Source organism: Clarias gariepinus, chromosome 13 (assembly GCF_024256425.1).
Source record: "Clarias gariepinus isolate MV-2021 ecotype Netherlands chromosome 13, CGAR_prim_01v2, whole genome shotgun sequence".
NCBI classification, from domain to species: Eukaryota; Metazoa; Chordata; class Actinopteri; order Siluriformes; family Clariidae; genus Clarias; species Clarias gariepinus.
The window spans coordinates 14,186,896-14,208,511 of NC_071112.1; the positions used below are offsets into that span (position 1 = coordinate 14,186,896).

General features: G+C 36.5%; 1 protein-coding gene across 1 annotated transcript; it reads left to right on the plus strand.

Annotated features, from left to right (window-relative positions):
- Window positions 1-2,754: 2,754 nt before the first annotated feature.
- adgrf3a (adhesion G protein-coupled receptor F3a) lies at window positions 2,755-11,986 on the plus strand. Its single transcript, XM_053509803.1, has 16 exons — window positions 2,755-2,839; window positions 4,001-4,141; window positions 5,037-5,165; window positions 5,355-5,434; window positions 5,997-6,055; window positions 6,182-6,306; window positions 7,303-7,515; window positions 7,621-7,851; window positions 8,003-8,146; window positions 8,345-8,544; window positions 8,790-8,975; window positions 9,092-10,393; window positions 10,487-10,528; window positions 10,680-10,715; window positions 10,984-11,067; window positions 11,175-11,986. Exons 1-15 carry the CDS (start codon window positions 2,755-2,757, stop codon window positions 11,047-11,049), a joined length of 3,039 nt encoding a protein of 1,012 aa, XP_053365778.1. The 3' UTR covers window positions 11,050-11,067; window positions 11,175-11,986.
- The last annotated feature ends 9,630 nt before the right edge of the window (window positions 11,987-21,616 follow it).

Here is a 21,616-nt window from a genome sequence, read left to right on the forward strand (position 1 = left end):
GTGCCACATATCTGAGTAGTTGGCATTCTGAAAAGAAAGACCTGATGAAAACATGCAAAGCAACACAATGTTATTTTTTGCGACTTAATATTAAGTGTGGTTATTGTTTCAGAGCAACAGTCCGATTTACATCTGGTGCTATCTAACCTAAAGGTGCAAATAGCTCTGTAAAAGTAAAATAGAGTCATTAAAATCCTGTAGCTCTGTATGTACATCTTCTACGTTCATTTTTATTATTTACAGTTATATTATTTTTAACATAACCTTTCCACAGTGTGCAGCAGTCATACTCAGTCTTACTGTTTCATATTAACACTCGTGTTACAGTAGTCTTGAATTCACTTCACATCCAAAAGCATTTTAATGTCGGTACTAAAATACTTCATGTTTAGAACATTAATCAGTAGGATTAATAGGAAAAACAGAAATACATTTTTTGGGGGGTAATGTAAGATTTGTTAGTTGTCTATGATACTTCTTGGTCTTTTGCATGATGTCCAGTGTACTTCTGGTAACAATCACATTAGTATGATTGGAAATGTCCAATAATATTGGGGGGAAAAGTCCATGCAAATAGGCATGTTATCATGTACACCTAGGTGATCTTATCTTTCTTAAATACAACAGCATGCAAACACACTCCTAAATCATTTATATGCTCAAATTTATGGACATTAACTGCACTTCTGTATTTGTTAAATATACAAGAACTTTATACAAGGACTGACTTTAAAAGTATTTACATTCACCTGGGTATATATTCTTATGTGATTAATGCATTAAACATTTATTTTTGACTCAGACAGAAAGCTTTCAGGATACAAGCAAATGAAATGAATGAAGAAAAAATAGGGTAAATATTGCAGTACATTGTTTAAACTAGACTAAATAAACTAAACATGTCAATGATAAATTAGAAATCAACACTAACAAAACTGAAGCTCCAAGGTCATTTGGCTGGCCCTGAGATTAAGACAGTCTTTGTGGAATTTTGTTTGGTCTCTTGCAGCCACTTGATGTTTTGAATTAACTCATTGTGCCTCCAGATGTTGAGAAGTGTTTGAATATTTGTGTCAAAGTTACAGTCCCTTCCTGAGTATTTACCTGCCTCACCCACTGTACCTGAAAGTACTGTGTATGTGTAAACAGCAGCATCAGGCCTAATGATGTTTGCATTTTTTACCTCAGAGCATGAAACGAAAATGTCTGATATTCTGAACTAATGCTAGACATTTGCATTGCCCAGTTTCTCAGGTCACGGTACACATCAAATGAAGTGGACCAGCTACTTCCACTGACATTTACAGTAATAGATTGTTTTGGATGTGCAAATCATGCAATTGTATTGAACAGAAAAATGCCATATAAGACAAAAATACACACTTGACTTTAGCTGCATACATTTCAACTTTAATTTATTAAGCTAAACTGAAATGTTTAAGTATATTAATTGAGTCTATTTTGGTATAAGTGGCAAAATAATGTACTGTAAGATATTGAATGACAGCACGGTGGTGTAGTGGTTAGCACTGTCACCTTGCACCTCCAGGGTCCGGGTTTGATTCCCAGCCCTGTTCGATTCCTGTCCCTGTGTGCATGGAGTTTGCATGTTCTCTCCGTGCATGGTGTTTTTTTTTCCAGGTACTCTGATTTCCTCCTACAGTCCAAAGACCTGCTGATTAGGCTAATTTTCGTTCTCAAAATTGCGGTATAGAGGATGAGTGAGAGTAAGCGTTACTGGATTAAGCTATTAATGATGCAGAATGAAATGACTTGTAAAACTTCTATATTTCTCTTTCTATTCCACAACCTAATAATGTCCTTGGTCAGGACTGAATGACTAGTTCCTGGATGCCAAAGTTTATTTGCATTGCAAATAAACTTCTTGGACAAGTCCGGGAAATATTTTGAAAGTCAAATTTATTTTCTGTTGGACTGAGGAATTATGGAAATTAACACAAAGTTTCTATTATAAACAGGCAGAATCTAACTTTTATTTGCTATACTGTATAATGCAAATAAGTTTTGGCATGCCGGTGGAACAGACTATCTGAATACTTAGTTAACATTGCATGTTTGTGGGATGTTTTTGGCTTCATAGAGTCTCACACAGCCCACCTTACTGATATGCATATACCAACAGAGTAATGGTACTGTATTTGTATCAAGCATTTAATCTACCATCTGGTGCATTAAACACACCGTAGGACAAGGAGCATCTCACTTCCCAAAGATGTCATTTTCTTTTGGCTGTTTTAAGTATTGCTGGAGAACGTAGTTCTGTTTACATTTTTTGTAACTAATTCAATGATTATAGAATTGCACTTTTTTTCTTGTTTTCTTTGGGAATGCAAGTAGTCCAGAATATCATTTTTAGAAGAAAAAAGACCATTCTGGAAAGGTAAGAAAATATTTGAAGCTTTTGTGTTTTTGATACTAGAACCATCTATTTTGTTATTTGAATTTAATTTGACTTGGTGGTAGTACAAATTTTTGGATATAGTGAGAGAGGAGCATGCAGCGGATAGGATTAGATAAAGGCGGATCAAAGGGAACCGCCGAAAGAAAAAGAAAAGGTAGTATTAATGATATGTTGATTGATTTGATTAGTTTTTATATATTACAACTGTGTGCTAAAATATCCTAAATGCATATACCTTCCTACCTTCCTTCCTTGCTTTCTCTACTTCCTTCGGGTGCTGTGAATTGTGGGGTCAGGCTGTGGTGCACTGGGGGTTCTGGGTAATTCCTGTCATGGCCAACACTGACCTTTTTGCTGATTTGTGCTGCACAGGCTATTCTGTGGGACTGGGCTGGTCTTTGGTCCCTGTGGGCATGGGTGAGCCTTGGACGCCCATAATCAGGTCACCAGTTTACCAGCATATAATTGATAATTAACGTTAATGTCTCACTGGTATGTGGTGTGGTCACACCGTGGTGTAGTGGTTAGCACTGTGGTCTTACAGGTCTCTGTGTCTGAGTTTGTACAGTATGTTGTCTCTGTGCTTGGTAGGTTACTTTGGCCTTCTCCCACAGTCCAAAGAGATGCAGATTAGGCTAACTGGTGTTCTCAAAATTGAGTGTAATGTGTTTGTACAGTATGTGTGCCCTATGATGGATTGGCACCCTACAGTGGGTGTATGACCCTGTAAAAGATAAACAGTTTAGAGAATGAACGAACAAACAAACGAATGAATGATTGTTATGTGGTGTTAATGTTATGGCTGATCAGTGTATAATAAGGATGGGCTTGTCAAAGATGCATAGGTATTTGTTAATTGTATTTTGTGTTATAATTTATTTGTGTTTTTACAAAGTTTCCTTCTCATCAATTACTGTGCTTCTCTCTTCTCTGTCTTATAGCTAAAAAAAAAATGAAGTTCTGTAGAGGGCTCACCCTCATCATATTGGGGCTGTTTATTGAGGTTGGTCATACTTTGTAGAATTATGTGCAAGGTGCTGGTGGGTTAAAGAATATCTCTCAGTTTCTGGCGTCTGAGCCATTTTTAACAGCCATGTAATTATTAAATGTTATGTTGTATAATTGAGCACAAGCAGAAATGATAAATACAAAAAACATCAGGAATATGACTTTTTATCATAACCAATTTTTTGTTCCTTTGAATTACTCATTGATTGATTTCTTAATTTCTTCTGTTTGCATAATTTTGGAAAGTATCTATCATGTATTTATTGTATAATTGTAGTAATAAATGTAGTAATATAGTATCTATAATGCATAATTGTTTAAGAAGTTACACAGCTGAGCAGATGATTGTTGTTATCCCTATGCATGCATATATTGTTATATTTACATAGTCTTTTAAGTAACATCTTTGTTTTACGCTGCAACAAAATTTTTTGATAATGTTTATTTATTTACTTTTTTTTACTATTACTTTTAGGCTTCAGTCGCAGGTACAGTCTTTTTCCCCAATACAACAATTATTTCAAATGAATAAAATGCATCCATAATAGAATTGAATACACACTTTTTGTTTTTCAGAAAATACAACACAGTCTTACTACTTTGAGCTTCAAATAGAGTCAAGTGCATTCGACAATTTGACTCTACTGCTCAAAACCATTCCAGAGCTCAGTCTCGTAAATGCAATAGTGACTGAAATCAGCATTACAACAGGTCTGTAAAAAAACAACAACATGTGATTACAGTATTATATATTAATTAATGATGTAATAATTAATGTATTTTGATATTAAGCTAATCAACATAATGCAAAATCATGCAGATACAGGTCAAATGCTTCTGGTAATGTTCACATCAGACATCCAAATGGGTAAAAAGTATGATTTGACCATGGCACGGTTGTTGATACCAGATATAATTCAATTATGTTAAAACTGATGATCTCCTGGGCTTTTCACACACATTTAGTGTGTTCCCAGAACAGCGGAAAAGCAAAAAAAAAAAAAAGTCTTCACAGGACTCTAAGAGCAGACACTTAGAGGCATTAAGTGTTTAAATAACATAACAGTGCAAGCCTTGGGTACAAGGTACAAGGTATTTATTTTTATCATCTGAAAAATGGTGGTGACACGGTGGTGTAGTGGTTAGAACTTTCGCCTTGTACGTCCAGGGTCCAGGTTTAAATCCCGGCCCAGCTTGTTTCCTGTCTCTGTGTGCATGGAGTTTGCATGTTCTTTCTGTGCCTTGTGGGCGTTCCCAAATTGCCCATAGTGTGTGTACTGTACTGTATGTGCTCTGCAATGGATAGGCTACATGTCCAGGGTGTACCCTGCCTAGTGTGTGTATGTGCCCTACGATGGATTGGCACCATGTCCAGGGTGTACTCTGCCTCGTGCCCTCCTGAGATAGGCTTCAGGCCCCCTGAGACCCCGAATACAGGATAGAGCAGTATAGATAATAAGTGAGTGTGTGAAAATTTAAAAATTCAAACAAAAAGTTTAGTGTTAGTAAAAAACTAAATAATTTGTTATGCTGTTCCAGTAGTTTCAGATGGTAGGTTGTTCCAATTTTTTGCACAATTAATGATGTCACATTTTTCACCATTTAGACTGTCTATCCAACAGCTGTAACTGCACACAAAACTACATTTGGAATTGTACAACATATCCTCAGTGCTGCAAAACCAAGACATGTGAAAATGTCCTTTCTGGTGCAATGTGCATCCATGAAAAAAGCGGTAATAAATAAATAAATAAGTATTATTATACTTATAATAAGTATTATTATTATTCTACATATTATATACAGTATATGTGTGTACCATACTATACACTACATATCCCAGACTGCATTTATAAAAAAAAATGGGTTGTATTTGAAAACATATTACAACTAAGTCAACTAATCTTTCTTTGTCTTTGTCCAGTGCTTGTCAGCGGCTCATTTACGATTGACAAGTACTTTTCTCTGCCCCTTGAGGAACTCAAGAAGCAGCTTACAGAAAATGTAGGTATTGCACTACACAAAATCCATACCAACACCAAATTAAGCAAAACTGCTACAAAGATTTTAGTAATAAGGACTGCTACAGTAGCATGTACTTAAATATTATATAACTAAAACTTGTGGACTCTTTATTCTCCATCCAAAATATCTGCCTTTTAAACCATAATTTAGAGTCCATTTATATTGCTGGTGTTAGCATAAGTCAATAATCTAAGCAATTTGTTTAAGCATGATCTAATTATTCCCTGTTTTACCAATTATTATTTTAAGGGTCATAAATTTACAAAGTGCACAAATGTATGATTATTAAGCATAAGCATAACAATGCAAAATCAGCTGCCTCAGGGTATCGCTAGATTAGAGCTCCCCCAGATTCCACAAGTTTATGTAAACACTGAAAAAATCTAGTATCTAATTTTAAAACATACAGTATCTCTTCTTGTAGATGTGTAATAAAACAAATATGATATATTGTGTGTGTGTGTGTGTGTGTGTGTGTGTGTGTGTGTGTATGTGTGTTTTATTCATATCCCATGGTCTAAGCTTGTTTTTTCTCTCTTAGATGACTATTTATTACAGCACTATCAAATGGTTTGACTCACTGACAATTACAGGTCTAAGGTAATGATAACAGAAAACAGTAGAAATCTTGTGTGGATTTAAAATTAGCAATTTTTGTATCCAGCCAAAGTAATGTAAAATCACTATAAATAAAACCATTATACCATTGTTTTTTTTTTTTTAAAGGTTTGGTAGTGTCACTGGAGAATTTTTAATGCTAATAAACGGTGAATTTGATGTACAGAAACTTGTGAATAAGACCACTGAGCTCGAGGAAACCTTAAATGCCATTTTCTCAATCATAACCACAGGTAACTTTTAATTTTAACACCTTACTTTTAATTGACTTTTTGCTTAAACTATCTGCAACATTGTATGCTTTCTTTTATGCTTAATATGTGTTTATTAGGTGCATCAGCCTTTAACTAGCTGCATATTATTGGCCACATTAATAGACACACTAACCTACAGAAGACCTAACTGTCTTCTAATTATTTGTCAAACCATAGAACATTGCCAGCTATGCTATTATTTCAATGCCAACTGTACTCTGGTTTGTTTTTCTACTTTGAAACTTCCCAGGATATTGCCACAGTCAGCCTGTGCTAAATACAATTAAACGTGGTATTGAAATGTTTTGTTAAGTCGTGTATTGTGTTAGAGATTGATGAAACAAATCAATTTAAAAAAGTATGGATGGCATTTAGAGACTTGTGTCCTAAGACCCAAGAAAATGTATGTTTTTGAATTTAATTAAATAAAAATGTTATGATTGGTTATATATATTCTGTACAGTATGCCAATAGCCATTTACTCAACATTTAGCTAGATCCACAGCTTACTTTTATCTCTTAGGTGTAAAACCATACGGTACATGGCTAAAGTGTGAGCCACCCCTCATTTCTTCATATTTTGCTTCCAAAGAGCCAGACTTTGTAGAATGTTTAATTTAGTCTTAAAGAATAGTTCTCCAGGCTTATTGAACTGAAGGGCTTTTATGGCTCTCTGAGGTTGTTACATAATTAACCAATTGTATGTACATTGTTGGCTTTTTCCTTCTTAAAAGAAATACTTCCTTCCCTGATGTTGTCTTGTCTTGTTGTATGTCTTAAACTCTTCGTCTGCTTTTATCTGGCACTTCCACTGTTCCACTGTAATTTTAGAATAGTAACTGTAAAACTATTTTGATAAAAATTAACTGCAATACATTATGCAAAACACAAGAGTTATATCACACATTTAACCATTTTTAGTTCAATTGTATGATTATTTAAATAACCTTGATTTATGTTGCTTTTTTATTACAGGATTTGTACAAATTAGTCATCCTGGTCTTGTTGGTTATTATAATTCTACTAGCATCACGTGCACTATACGTGTACAGTATTCAGATGTACAGTGGTCCTTAATAAAAGATAACACTCAAACACAAACTATCACTAATGGCACTGAAGCGAATGTGTCTATATTTACAAGCAGCAGCACTGTTTATCTTAATAAAACTTCTGAATTCTGGAAAGGTAGGTTGTTTCCTAAGAAAGTTATTTATTTACTTGTTTAATGCTGTTATTTTATTTATGTCTTTTTTTTATCCTCAAAAAATTTCCTACTTCATTTAAACACAGGGATTTTTAGATGTGACTATACGTCTAAAGAATCTAAAAACATAATACACAGAGCAAGTGTATACTTGGACGTTGCACTTTTGCCCCAAATCTTTATCACAAGTATGCCACAGTTTCCAAACTGTAAAAACGTAAAAAGTACTGTCGCTACTATTAAATGTATCATTCAAAACAGCACAGAGCTTTACACGTTTACCCATTTGCCACCGGAAACTATTGAACAGAACCCGAGTAAGTAATCTTCAGAGATGTTCATGCATAAAATATAAGGCTTTTTTGCTCAGTATTAAGAATTACAAATTTAAAATCCACTAATGTAAATTTTGTTTACTTCGATTGTTTATTTTGTTATAATTACAAACTGCATTTATATACATTTCAGCTTCTGTAGGCAATACTACAATCTACTCTGTCATCATGTCTATCGACTGTTCACAAAATAAGTCAAACTATACTGTAACGTGTTCATTTCAAAATAGAAAAAATGATACAAGAACTGCCACATTAATTATACCAATCATTTATGGTAAGTTTTCAATTAAAAATGAACTCGAGTTCAACAAATAAGTTACAGTACTGGGTAACCTTGCATAATGAGAAAAAAAAATGTCAGTTTCGGTTAACCTTGAACAGATTATTTGTCAAAGTGCTTGGTAGTTGTTCTTTCGTTGCAAGATGTGAAACAAAGAAAATGTTTATTTCTTCTTTTTTTTTTTTTAACCAGGTGACTCAGTTATTTGCGCACCAGATTCTATCTGGCCAGAAGCAAAGGCTAATTTCACTGCAATATTACAATGCAGTCCTTATGAAACTGGTTTTACATCAAGAAACTGCACTGAAACCTACAGTAAGCTAGGGACATGGGGGCAAGAAATCTCTCAGTGTGTAAACACAGACATTTGGAACCTGCTGACTGATGCTCAGGTATAAATGTTTTTAAGGTGTTTTACATAAAATATCCCATTTTAGTCTGAAATTACCCAAGATGTTATCCATTTTTATGAACTACCTCCTAAAGTAAGAGAAACCCTGGAGTATGACAGTGTTGAATATAGAGACCATATTAAATTGTAGATTTTTAACATTATGACACAATTTCCTTCTGCTTGTCAGCTGCCGAAGTCTGTAAATACTGTATGTGTGCTTATTTCTTTAACAAATAATAACAGAATCTTCAGAGAGGAATTGGACTCGTTCAACAGAATGCAAAGAGTCTTTTTGGACGTTTAAAGGATAACAGTGAGGATCAGGTCGTTAATACATTCCCAAATATTAATGCATCAGTGAATGTATTAGACACCCTGCATAATGCTTCAGAGATACAACAGTATAAATTCAATGAGAGCATTTTAACAGTACGTATCGGCAGCAATTTCCCTACTGAGTTAGCAGTGTTATAAAAAATAAAATGTATTTCAACAGTTATACTGAGGTTGTGAATAAAATTAATGTAACCCTTTGTACATTTCAGAACTTTGTGAAATCTTCAAGCAATCTTTTAAATCAGACTTTATTACAGAGTTGGAAGTCAAGTATAACACAGACAAGTCACGATTTGGCTGTTACATATTTAAAAGCTGTTGAAGGAGTTGTAAATCGAATCAACATGTCCATGGATGACCCACACGAGGAAGAAAATGTCAAATTAATGATATGCAACAAACCTTCAGCTGCATGCTATTCTATATTTAACATCACCTTGGATGAGGTCGAAGGACCAGTTTATATGACTAAGCTATACAATCTACCTAACCTGCTACCAAAACCAAATAACAGTATTCTAAATGACTTTATGTTATCAGTCATTGCTGAAAATGGAACAAGAATCTCAATGGAGTTCCAAATCAAAAGACGTCCAAACCACAAAATATTTTGTATGTATTTTAATTTTACAGCATCTAATTGGTCTGAATATGGTTGTTCTTGGGGTGGTCCAGCTGCACCAAATCGCTGTACATGTACTCACTTGTCTGCATTCATATCTCTAATGTCTACAACACCTGTGACAATTTTATATGCAGATGAGATAACTTATGCAGGTTTAGGGATCTCAATTTTTTCACTTGTTCTGTGTTTAGCAATTGAGTTTTTGGTATGGAACACTGTGGTAAAGTCTAATATTTCTCACTTCAGACACACTGTCTTGGTAAATATTGCACTCTGTTTGTTGATAGCACACTGTACCTTCCTAGCATCTTCCTTTTCAAACACAGATATTAGCCAGTGGTGTATGGCTTTTACAGTTATGAAGCATTTTTGCTTCTTGGCTGTGTTTTTCTGGATGTTGTGTATGAGTTTGGGGCTCCTACACCAAATGATATTTGTTTTTATTCAGTTAAGAAAAAAAGTTTATTTGGGATTATGTTTTATTCTTGGTTATGTTTGTCCTTTGTTTATTGTAATAAGTACAGTAATCACTTACGACAATGGTGCCCTTGACTCATATTACGTAAATACGACATGCTGGTTAATATATGAAGGTCCTCTACAAGGATCGATCCATGCCTTTGTTATTCCTGTTGGTATAATTGTGCTTGTGAATATGTTCACCATGGTTGTGGTTATTAGCAGGATTTTAAAACCCACTTTGTCTGAGGGAAAAAGTCATGATGAAAAGGAAATTGTAAGAAGTGTTATCAGAATTGTCATTCTCCTAACCCCAACACTTGGAATAACATGGATCTTTGGCTTCTGCGTGCTATTGTTTGACCTCACAATGGAACCTGTTGCCCAGATTGTAAATTATGCTTTTAACATTTTAAATTCTTTTCAGGTAATTATTAAGCATTATTCACTATTTTATAAATATTTTGTGCTGTCTATCCTCAAACATAAACAAAACAACCCCTTTTTTATTTGAATGCAGGGCTTCTTCATTTTACTAACAGGATGTTTCGGTGAAAAAAAGGCAAGTTGCTGCTTAAACATTCCATAATATGTTAAGAACTAAGTTTTAAAATAAACATGTCTTCACATTTTTTGTGCTCAAAGGGAGCTTTATTAAAAAAAACATATACTCTAGCATTTTACAATGTAATCTTCATCTATTTCCTCTAAAGGTTCGAGATGCACTACTCATGCGCATAAAACCACAGGTACATAAGACTGAATCACTTTATAAATGTTGTCTATTATCTTGCATTTCATATGAAACATTAAGTGTTTATTGTAAGTTGATATTAGTACTAAAATGTGTTTGAAAATGTTTGTATGTAGTGAGCTTTCAATGTTAAAAGAAAAGCTAAAAAAAAAAAAGGACATTTTCACAGCTATTAATTAATGGGGATTACTGTACAAATTATTTGCACTTTATTATACTGTTGTCACAAGTGGTTTTCTCTGACCAAATTAATATCGTTCCAGCATTCAACCCATTACTCAAGTAAAAGTCACTCAATGACAATGTCTTCAGCAGTTAAAAAAAAATAACCGATTTGCTTTACAAAGGTAGGTAAACTTTACTTTCTCCTCCTAAAATTGTAATGTGTACCATTAAGGAGTGAATAATACTACACCTGACAAATTTGTTTGTATGTTTGAACCCTTTTCCTTAGGCTTATCAACAAGTACAATGTCATACAACCAACTAACTTGGAAGGACCAGATCTGTTTCTGTGTATGACAGAAACCCATAACCAGAGTGGTCTTTTGTTTTTGGTTAGTTTGTTTAGTTTATTTTTTGTGTTAACCTACATAAATACTGTAGATATACAGTACTGTACAAAGAATCCTACATATCTAATTGTGTTAAATATGTGAATCTTTAATTATCGAATTATGCTTGCCTTGTTATTGGATATCTTGAAATTATTGTTGTATTATAATGTAATTGTATTTCTTTTCATCAAAAGTAATAAATTAGTCAGTAGTTACAGATTAAATGAAATATGCTGGCACTTCATTGTTTTCTCGCTATACTGAAGGTTATATGGTCATAGCATTTTGTAAATAGTTTTTTTCTGTAATGTCAAAGTTGTTTCAGAAATATATAGGCCTACTGCTTTTCAAAATTACCTGCAGATTTTTTTTTATTTGATAAATAATAATCCTTCACATTATGAAACAAAATTAATATTCATATTGGAACACTCAGGCATAATAATTTTACCTAGATAAAATTGAGTTTTAATAACACTAATGTAGAAATAATACTATGATCATTAGTTATATTTTTCCTTAAACGCTGTTATGTCATGCCTTTATGTGGCCTTTTTTTTTCTATTTGGTTTAGGCAAACTGGAAGAGTACAAAATGTCTATGATATCACATGCTTTCTTACTGTTATTATTTTGTTCCTTTTGATTTTTGTCTTACATCATGGTTTCTGGTTCTTTTTTATATAAATAAAACAAGATGTTTCCATGTTGTTCTCTTCCTCTTTTTTTGTTATTTAGTCAGCCTCAATCTTGTCTGGTTTGGTTATTAAGCAGCTGTATCTATCAATAATTCATGCACTGACATCCAAAAATCTAAAATTTTAAAACAAATCCTTGCTCATTGGTAGTATGTGCCATTTAATATATTTATCAGCTCTGTGTATTTAAATTCGCCTGTAAATTCAATTCAGTTTTATTTGTAAAGCACTTTTAACAATTGTTATTGTTGCAAAGCAGTTTTTCACAATCAAAAGAATTATTTAAGTCTGGAATGTAAGTATTTATGAATCAAGATGAGCAGATCGTCCCTGGTGAGCACGCTGCGGGCGACAGTGGCAAGGGAAAAATCCCTGAGATGGTAATAGGAAGAAACCTTGAGAGGAACCAGACTAAACAGGGAACCCATCCTCATTTGGGTGAAACAGAAAACAGGGATTGATCTGCATTTATACAGTGTGTTAGGTGGCAGGCAGTTCAGCTATAACAGTTGATGTTAAATGATGCGAATATGGAGTCCAGGTAGTTATTGGAGACAGTTGCAGTCTTGAACTATCGAGCAACGGCAGCCAAGTCAAGTCCTCAGAGAAACAGCTGTCAACACTAGTTGAGGCCAGAACCATCTTTATGTTAGAGTAAACCATCCACGCGACGAGATTTCCAAAGCGGGGCACTAGGATGGGTCAGACAAGTCCGGAGGGCAGAGGAAGTCTGGATCACTGGCAGCTCAGGAACGATATGTGTGGCTCGACAGAGAGAGGGAAGAGAGGGAGGGGGAGAAAGAACAGAAGAGGGGAGAGCAGAAGAGGAGAGATAACACTTAGGTATGGTCGCAGTCACATACAGTAATGTATAATGTGAATGTATATTTAGTGTAGAGTGCAAGCAGAGACTTTGGCATGGCTTACTATAACAGCATAACTAAACGAGGAGAGACAGAAGGTAACATAGAGATGAGGGCTCCCTGAGATGTAAAGCAAACCTGAGTGATCAATGGGAGTGGAGAAGACAGCATCTAAACATACCGGTTCACCTAAAACTCTACGTCCATAAGTCCCCCAGATCTGCCCCTTTACCCAAAACAAATCTTTACCCAAGATTTATAAAAATGTTTAATTAAATAAATAGGTTTTTAGCCTGGACTTAAACACTGAGACTGTCTGTGTCGCGAACATTATTTGGAAGACTATTCCATAATTTTGGGGCTTTGTAAGAAAAAGCTCTGCCCCCAGCTTTAGTTTTCATAATACGCAGTACTGACAAGCAGCCTGCATCCTTTGATCCAAGTAGGCGTGGCTGGTCGTAAGACACTAGCAGTTCGCTCAGATACTGCAACGCAAGACCATTTAATGCTTTATGTGTCAAAAGTAGTATTTTAAAATCAATGCGAAATTTCACGGGGAGCCAATGCAGTGTGGATAAGATAGGGGAGATGTGCTCGTATCTTCTGGTTCTAGTAAGGACTCTGCTGCAGCATTCTGGACTTGTAGCTGAAGCTTGCACTTAAGTAAGGCATTACAATAGTCCAACCTAAAGGTGATAAAAGCATGAACTAGTTTTTCTGCATCGTTTAGGGACAGTATATTTCTTATCTTGGCAATATTTCTGAGGTGAAAGAATGCTATCCTGGTAATGTGCTTTAGTTTTCTAAATTGGATTCTTCTCCACTGGTAAGGTAGGTTTTTAACTTTTGTACTGTTTTTGAAAACACAATTGGTTCATACTGTATACTGTACCTAGTTTTTGCTGTTTGGTAGTGTTGATTGCAGTGTGATTGAAGTAGGTCTAAAGCAATTAGTTCTCAGGTAATTAATCAAGAGTAGTTTCAGGCTTCCTTAAGGTGTGAATTGTGGGCAGGGCTTAGCTACATATATTGAAGGTGTAATAAGAATATCCTGCAACAAAGGTAGTGCACAGAGAATTGATTTAAACTCTTGTTTGCCAAGAAGTTACAAGTTTTTATAGACAGTTACCTCAGTCTAGCATGTGTCTTCAACCTATCTCTGTCAGTTCTCACAGACCAAGATGCTTTTACTCACACAGCAGAGGCAGATCTCCCAGAAACCTCATCTACCCTCCAGTACTGTCTCATTGTCCTGCACTGGTGGTAGGTGGGCTCTAGAACTGCCAATCTGCTGTAAATAAAGCAGACTTTATCTCTGCCCTAGCTACTCATTACTCTTTTGACTTTCTGGCACTAACTGAGACCTGGATATCTCCTCAGAACTCAGCTACACCGGCTGCCCTATCCTCTGCCTATGTATTCTCTCACACTCCACGAGAAACTGGCAGAGGTGGTGGTACGGGTCTCCTGTTGTCCAAGAGGTGGTCCTTCTCGCCCATCACCCTGTCTCATCTCAGTTTTTCATCATTTGAATTTCATGCAGTTAAGGTAACCTCTCCAATTAACCTCCACATCTTGGTTATTTACCGTCCTCCTGGCTCTCTAGGAAACTTTCTAGATGAAATGGACATACTTCTTAGTCTTTTTCCTTCTGCTAACACTCCTCTCACTGTTCTAGGAGATTTCAACCTTCCATCTGATAAACTCCAATCCTCTTTCCTTCTCCCTCTCCTCAACTCCTTCTCTTTAACCCTAAACAGCTGCCCTCCTACACACAAGGCAGGAAATTCTCTCGACCTTGTTTTCTGCCGCCCTTCCCCAGTCACAGATATCACTACTATTCCTCTTCATAAATCTGATCATTACCTGGTATCCTTCACTATAACCCTTCCCATTCTATGTAAACCTAACCACCAAAATGTCTCTTTTACCCGCAAAAACCTTCACTCTGTCTCCCCTTCCTCTGTGTCTTCATACACCCTATCATTCCTCCCAGACCCAGACTCCTTCTCCTCTTTACCACTAGAGACTGCGACTGAAACTTTCCTCTCCTCTCTCTCCTCATCCATAGATCTCCTTTGCCCGCTGTCATCTAAACCAAGGAAGAAATCTTGTCCTGCTCCTTGGCTATCTGATGTACTGCGCAACAACAGGAGAGAATTAAGAACTGCGGAGAGAAGATGGAAGAAATCACAGCTTGATGCAGATCTCATCTCTTACCAGACTCTTCTTTCCAAATTCTCATGTGATGTGACTTCTGCCAAAACTACCTTCTTCAGACAAAAGTTGGAAGCGTCTGCACATGATCCTGGCAAACTCCACAACATCTTCTCCTCACTACTCAACCCACCGACTCCTCCTGCCCCTTCCTCTCTGACTGCTGACGATTTTGCCACATTCTACGATGGGAAGATTGTAGCAATCCGCCAGTCCTTCGCTCTCAACCAAAGTCCTACGGCAGAACCTCAGGACCTTTCCTTCCCTCCTTTAGCAGAATTTTCCAACTTGTCATCTGACGAGGTTCAACAGATCATCTCGTCATCTAACCCCACCACCTGTTCATTAGACCCAATCCCTTCCACAATGCTCCAGGCCATCTCACGAGACCTCCTTCCCTTCACCACAGCCATCATCAACCAATCCATATCATCTGGTCATGTTCCTGCCGCTTTTAAGAAGGCGAGGGTTATTCCCATCCTCAAGAAACCCTGCCTGGACCCATCAGAAGTTAACAACTATCGCCCGGTATCACTGCTCTCTTTTATTTCCAAAATTCTTGAAAGAACGGTTTATAATCAAATGTCTCTTTATCTCTCACAGAACAACCTTAATGACCCAAACCAATCTGGATTCAAAGTGGCACATTCCACAGAGACTGCCCTTCTGTCAGTCACTGAGAAGCTCCATGCTGCTAGATCTGCTAAACTTTCATCTGTCCTCATCCTCCTGGACCTGTCAGCTGCATTTGACACCGTGAACCACAAGATTCTATTATCTATCCTTACAAGCCTTGGAATTTGTGGAACAGCGTGGCAATGGTTTGCTTCTTACCTTAAAGATAGGTCATATGAGGTAACATGGAGGGGATCTACATCTGCCCCACGTAGACTCTCTACTGGTGTCCCGCAGGGCTCAGTACTTGGTCCTCTTCTGTTCTCCCTCTATACCCGGTCTCTTGGTAAGGTTATATCATCGCATGGATTCTCATACCACTGTTATGCAGACGACACCCAACTTGTCCTCTCCTTTCCTCCCTCTGACACTCAGGTTTCCACCCGGATCTCAGCATGTCTGGCAGACATCTCATTTTGGATGGCTGCTCATCAGCTGAAGCTCAATCTCAGTAAAACCGAACTGTTGTTTATCCCTTGTGACTCATCTCCAGGTCAAGACCTTGTGATATCCATGGACAACAACCAAATCACTCCCTCAACCACCGCCCGCAATCTTGGGGTAACCGTGGACAATCATCTGTCATTTTCCCCACACATCGCTAACCTTACTCGCTCTTGTCGATTTCTTCTTTACAATATCAGAAGAATTCGCCCATTTCTTTCTTCACAGGCTACTCAGGTGCTTGTTCAGTCCCTTGTTATTTCAAGACTGGACTACTGCAACTCACTCCTGGCAGGCCTGCCTCTGTCCACGATTCGTCCTCTGCAACTGATCCAGAATGCAGCAGCACGACTCGTTTTTAACCTTCCCAAGTTCTCCCACACCACCCCACTCCTCCGCTCCCTGCACTGGCTTCCTGTAGCTGCCCGCATCAAATTCAAAACACTGATGCTTGCCTACAAAGCCAAAAATGGCCCAGCACCCACTTACCTCTCTGCGCTAATTACACCACGCACTGCACCACGTTGCCTCCGATCCTCCAGCACTGCTCGCCTCATCCCACCATCTCTCAGGGATCGAGGGCGGCATTCATCCAGGCTCTTTTCTGTTCTGGCACCTAGATGGTGGAATGAACTTCCTCTAGATGTCCGTACATCAGAGACTTTGACTATCTTTAAACGACGACTCAAGACGCATCTGTTTCTCCAGTACTTGGACTAACCCCCCCTCCCCCCGAGAAAAAAAACAAAAAACAAAAAAAAAACAACCTCAGTTGTGTTGGACTAATGGTACTTAGTTATTAACCTAGTTAACCCAGTGTAAGTATGTATCCAATGTTGTAAACATTAAAGCACTTTTTGTAAGTCGCTCTGGATAAGAGCGTCTGCCAAATGCCTAAATGTAAATGTAAATGTAAATATTATCTACATGTGCTTCAAATGAAAGGCTGGAATCTATAATCACACCGAGGTCTTTTACTGTTGCACTCGATGGAACAGAAAGGCCATCTAAAGTTACAGTGTGATCTAAAATTTTACTTCTAGCTGAATACGATCCTATGACTAGAACTTCTGTCTTATCAGGATTAAGAAGAAGGAAGTTAACTAGCATCCAATTTCTTATGTCCTGCACACATTGCTCAACTTTAGTAAGCTGGTTTTTCTCTTCTGGTTTTGCTGAAACGTATACTTATGTGTCATCAGCATAACAATGAAAACTAATACCATGTTTACGGATTATGTTGCCTGGAGGAAACATGTATAGGGAAAAAAGCAGTATGCCAAAAACCGAACACCAAACTCCACTAGAGAGCATGCAGAATAATCACCATTTAAGTCTATAGATAGTATACATACTGATAACGATTGGTCAAATAGGATCTGAGCCAGGAGAGGGCTGTACCCTTAATTCCTACAACATTTTCTAATCTGTGAAGAACAATACCATGATCAATGGTGTCAAACGCTGCACTGAGGTCAATTAGTTAGACTAAATTCTACCAGCAAATACAATATATTTTAAACAGTAAAACATATTTCTCCCGGAGTTTAAAAAAAAATGTCAGTATACTGTATGCCAGTATTTCAAACACATACAGTGCATTTTGTTGGCAGAGGTGGAAAGTACCGAACTTCATTTACTCGCATTACTGTAATTAAGTAGTTTTTTTTTGTATACTTCTTTTTAAAGTATGTTTTTTTTATCTGTAATTTTACTTTTACTTAAGTATGTTTTGTTTAAAGTATTGTACTTTGCTACATTTGAAATCATATTCCCTACTGAGTAAAAAAATAAATGAATGAAAATGAAAAATCATAAAAATAATGCAATAAGGAAGGAAAATGCCAGTGATGCAGACCCAGCTGAAAGCGAAATGCCATCAAATTCTAATGAAACAAAGCATTATAACGGCCACTACTTTGTTGTATACCACATTACAGTACGTACAGTATGTATATTGCCCTTAAAAGTTGCCGCCCCTTCCCCCTGCGTGTGTGTGCTGCAGAGGTGTGTGCCTGAGAAGGAAAGAATGGAGTAGGAGCTCAGGTGTGCTTCTCAGCCCCCGGAACGCTCTATTCTTTTACCCTTTTTTTTACTTTTACTTTATGTTTTATAATATAATTTTGTGGCGCGAAAGAGACTGATAAAGGGTTTGTGCTGAACGTTATTCTTGGCTTTGGGCTCTTTTTTCCCTCGGCTATCCGGTGCAAAGCATCACAGCATATTAAAGCGACCACTTTGATTTCAGCACAAGAAAGACAACAACTTTATTATACAAAGGTGTCCTTTTTAAACTACTAGAATCCCCCATCCATCCCGCTGTTGAATAAAAAAACAAACTTGGTAACTTAGAGGAGTAAATTTTTAATGAGCTACTTTTTACTTTTACTTGAGTAGATGTTTGTAATGGTAACTTTACTTGTACTTCAGTAAAAAATCACAGAATTAACAGTACTTTAACTCGAGTACAAAAATGTATTACTCTTTCCACCTCTGCTTGTTGGTAAAGCAGAATTAAGAGGGTTTCAGAGGAAATTAGACAATAATTTTTTTGTCCATTTTAATTTTTTTTATCCAAATGTTTATGGGTGTGTGGATGTATATACACTGCATTTCGAAAAATTAGAATATCATTTTTTTTTAAGTTTCTGTATTTCATTACATTTAGGCTTTTGTTTTATTGTTTTGATCAATGTGGCTTACAGCTCATGAAAAAGAAAATCCAGTGTCTTAAAGTACTGGAATATTTGTTAAGATTAATCAAAAAGGGAAATTCAGAAATATATTTGTTTTATTAATGCAGCAAGGCATGGAGGCAATCAGCCTTTGGCACTCCTGAGGCTTCAAGCTACTTGGATTCTATGCTTCTTCACTTTTCTTCCACACTATGGGGATTGCTGAAATTACTGGAATTAGGTTAATATATAATATATATAGTAAGAAAGTTTCCACACTCACAATGTGACAAGAACCCACAGCACTGGGACGGTACCAATAATACAAATTCAGACAGGCTAAACATTTAACATTGATGTCTTTGAATCTAACTTTTGCATGTACCAGTGCTGTGGGGTCTGAAAACCATCAGAAGAGCGAAAGCAAAACTATTATTTGATGGAGTTGGATGACATCGTAAAGAACACTCTTCTGTTTATATCATTTAAACTAGACCAATAATGACAACACATTTCCAACAATAGCCTATGCAAAATAGTGCGAAGGTTTACATCATAATTTATGGTAATGTCATTCACATCATATCTGGGAGATAAGTCAGCAAATTGGAATGAAATTGCAGGCTTTGCTTGTCCTGTGTGAATGCACCACATGAAATTCAGATGTGTGGGGCGTAATTTCTAAATCACATGAGGTCCCCAGATAATACTAATCCTGTGTAAATAGGGTTCCAGACAGATCATTGTCTGATTTCCATAAAGTTTCTATAGCCAAGTTACACAACTTCCACTATGACTACTGAATACATAAATACTATTTTATTCATGCATTGCTCTTCAGTTGATATTGCAGTCCTCCCCCACAAAATGGATATCTGGGCTACTGGAGAGTGTGTCAGATTTTTATAATCACTTTATATATTAATATATTTTTTTAATATTGCAAGCATAACAAATTCCGGAAGTGTGCTTGTATATCAAGGCACTCGTACATCAAAGCATATAAGAAATAATGGAAATTATGATGATTCGTTTCATTGCCCAAAAATATTAATGGCAAAATTATTTATATAAAATATAAGGTCAAAATAAATCTAATTAACCAGCACTTTGCCTTTAAAAAGACCATTGGCTACAGCCTTTTAAAACTTTTTTTTCTTCACAGGGGCCGTTGTTGCAGTACAGTTACTAAAGAACAGGTACTGTTAACACTGTAAAGTTAAATAAGTGAAATGACGGAGGTGAAGTAATTCGACAAGGAACAACTGTGACATGATAAGAGACAGTATGCACCACCTCACAGTCACTATAGAGCAAAGGTACAGACTCAACATACAAGCACTATATGTAACAGAGAATCGCCACCTTACAGTCTCTACTATGATGTAACTATAATGTAACAGGGTCTGTGTATAATCCTACGTGTAAGAGATTGCAATCAGTAACATGTGAGACAGGTAAGCGCATCGGCTGCTGGTCCTGAATCTGAGTTACAAAAATTTTTGATTTAATTGCTATTGTGCTCAATAGGAGAGAGAACGGGTAAATTAGGTTATGGCATGATTGTTATTTAAGTGTTTCCATGTAGTCATGAAGAATGTAATATAATGTGTATTGTTTGCTTAACATTTTATGGAATAGTATGCGTTAAGCTTAGTTAAATCATTTTGTTGTATTTGTTTACATTTTATTTAACTAATATTTATTAGAAGTAGTGATTGAACTATTATTTATTAGAAGTAATGATTTACCTATTATTTACCAGAAGTGATGTACCTTTTTGTGTTTTTTTTTTTTTTAGTTTAAAGTTATTGACCACTTAGTTGAATGCACTTTGAACGATTGTTGTGTAACCTGCTAAGCTGTCAGACACAAAAATAAAAAAGTGAGTTGATCCTCATGTCCCCTGTAGTTGGCTAATGGCTTTTTTCAAGTTTAAAGCAGAAGTTGATGTGCAAATTCCCAGATAACAGTCAAAAATGCTTATGCGCGCGCACACCCGGGGTCAAGATGTTTGAGTAAACAGTACACAACATGTTGACTATACAAGTAACGCACGTGCACTAGTGATGGGTCGTTCAGTAGAACAGGTAGTCTCCTACAGGTTCATTACCCATAATGCCATTTGGTTTCCCGCTTATATTGTGGTGCCTATTTCTGCTGTGTGCGCAACTGCGTTGTATAGATACATTGCATGCTGGTAGTTTAAGTTCAACTTTGTGTTCATTATTTAAAAGTTGGATTTCTTCCGCATTTGATGTTGAACAGCGGAATTAATGTGTGATTAAAAAAACAGCTCTATACCACTCATAACAAAAATGTTTTTCTTACATGACCTGCAACTTAAATCACTGTAATTTACTGCCACTTATATCCCCGTGGCACAACACACTAACAGTATTTAATGTCACTACCTTGTCATGATACTGAAATGTACAAGTGGCTTAGCTGCATCCCAAAACCCCAGTACCCACTAGGAGCTGCACTTCCTCGTTTTGACCAGCAGATGTCACAAGCGCTCACTGTGTTGAAAAGTTCCGATTAATTAATCTTTTATCGATACAAGGAGGAATCGTATCGGGAGGAAAACGACTTTGTTTTAGAACGTTTTGCCATGACTAAAGTGCATACATAAACCAGAGAAAGTGTAATAGTACTTATTAAAATAAAATAAAAAAGGCTAAGCAGCTTCCTGAATACATCATAGGTAGCTGGTGGCGTAGTGCTTACAGCTTTAGTCACGCCCACCACTTCCTACTGTTTCTAAT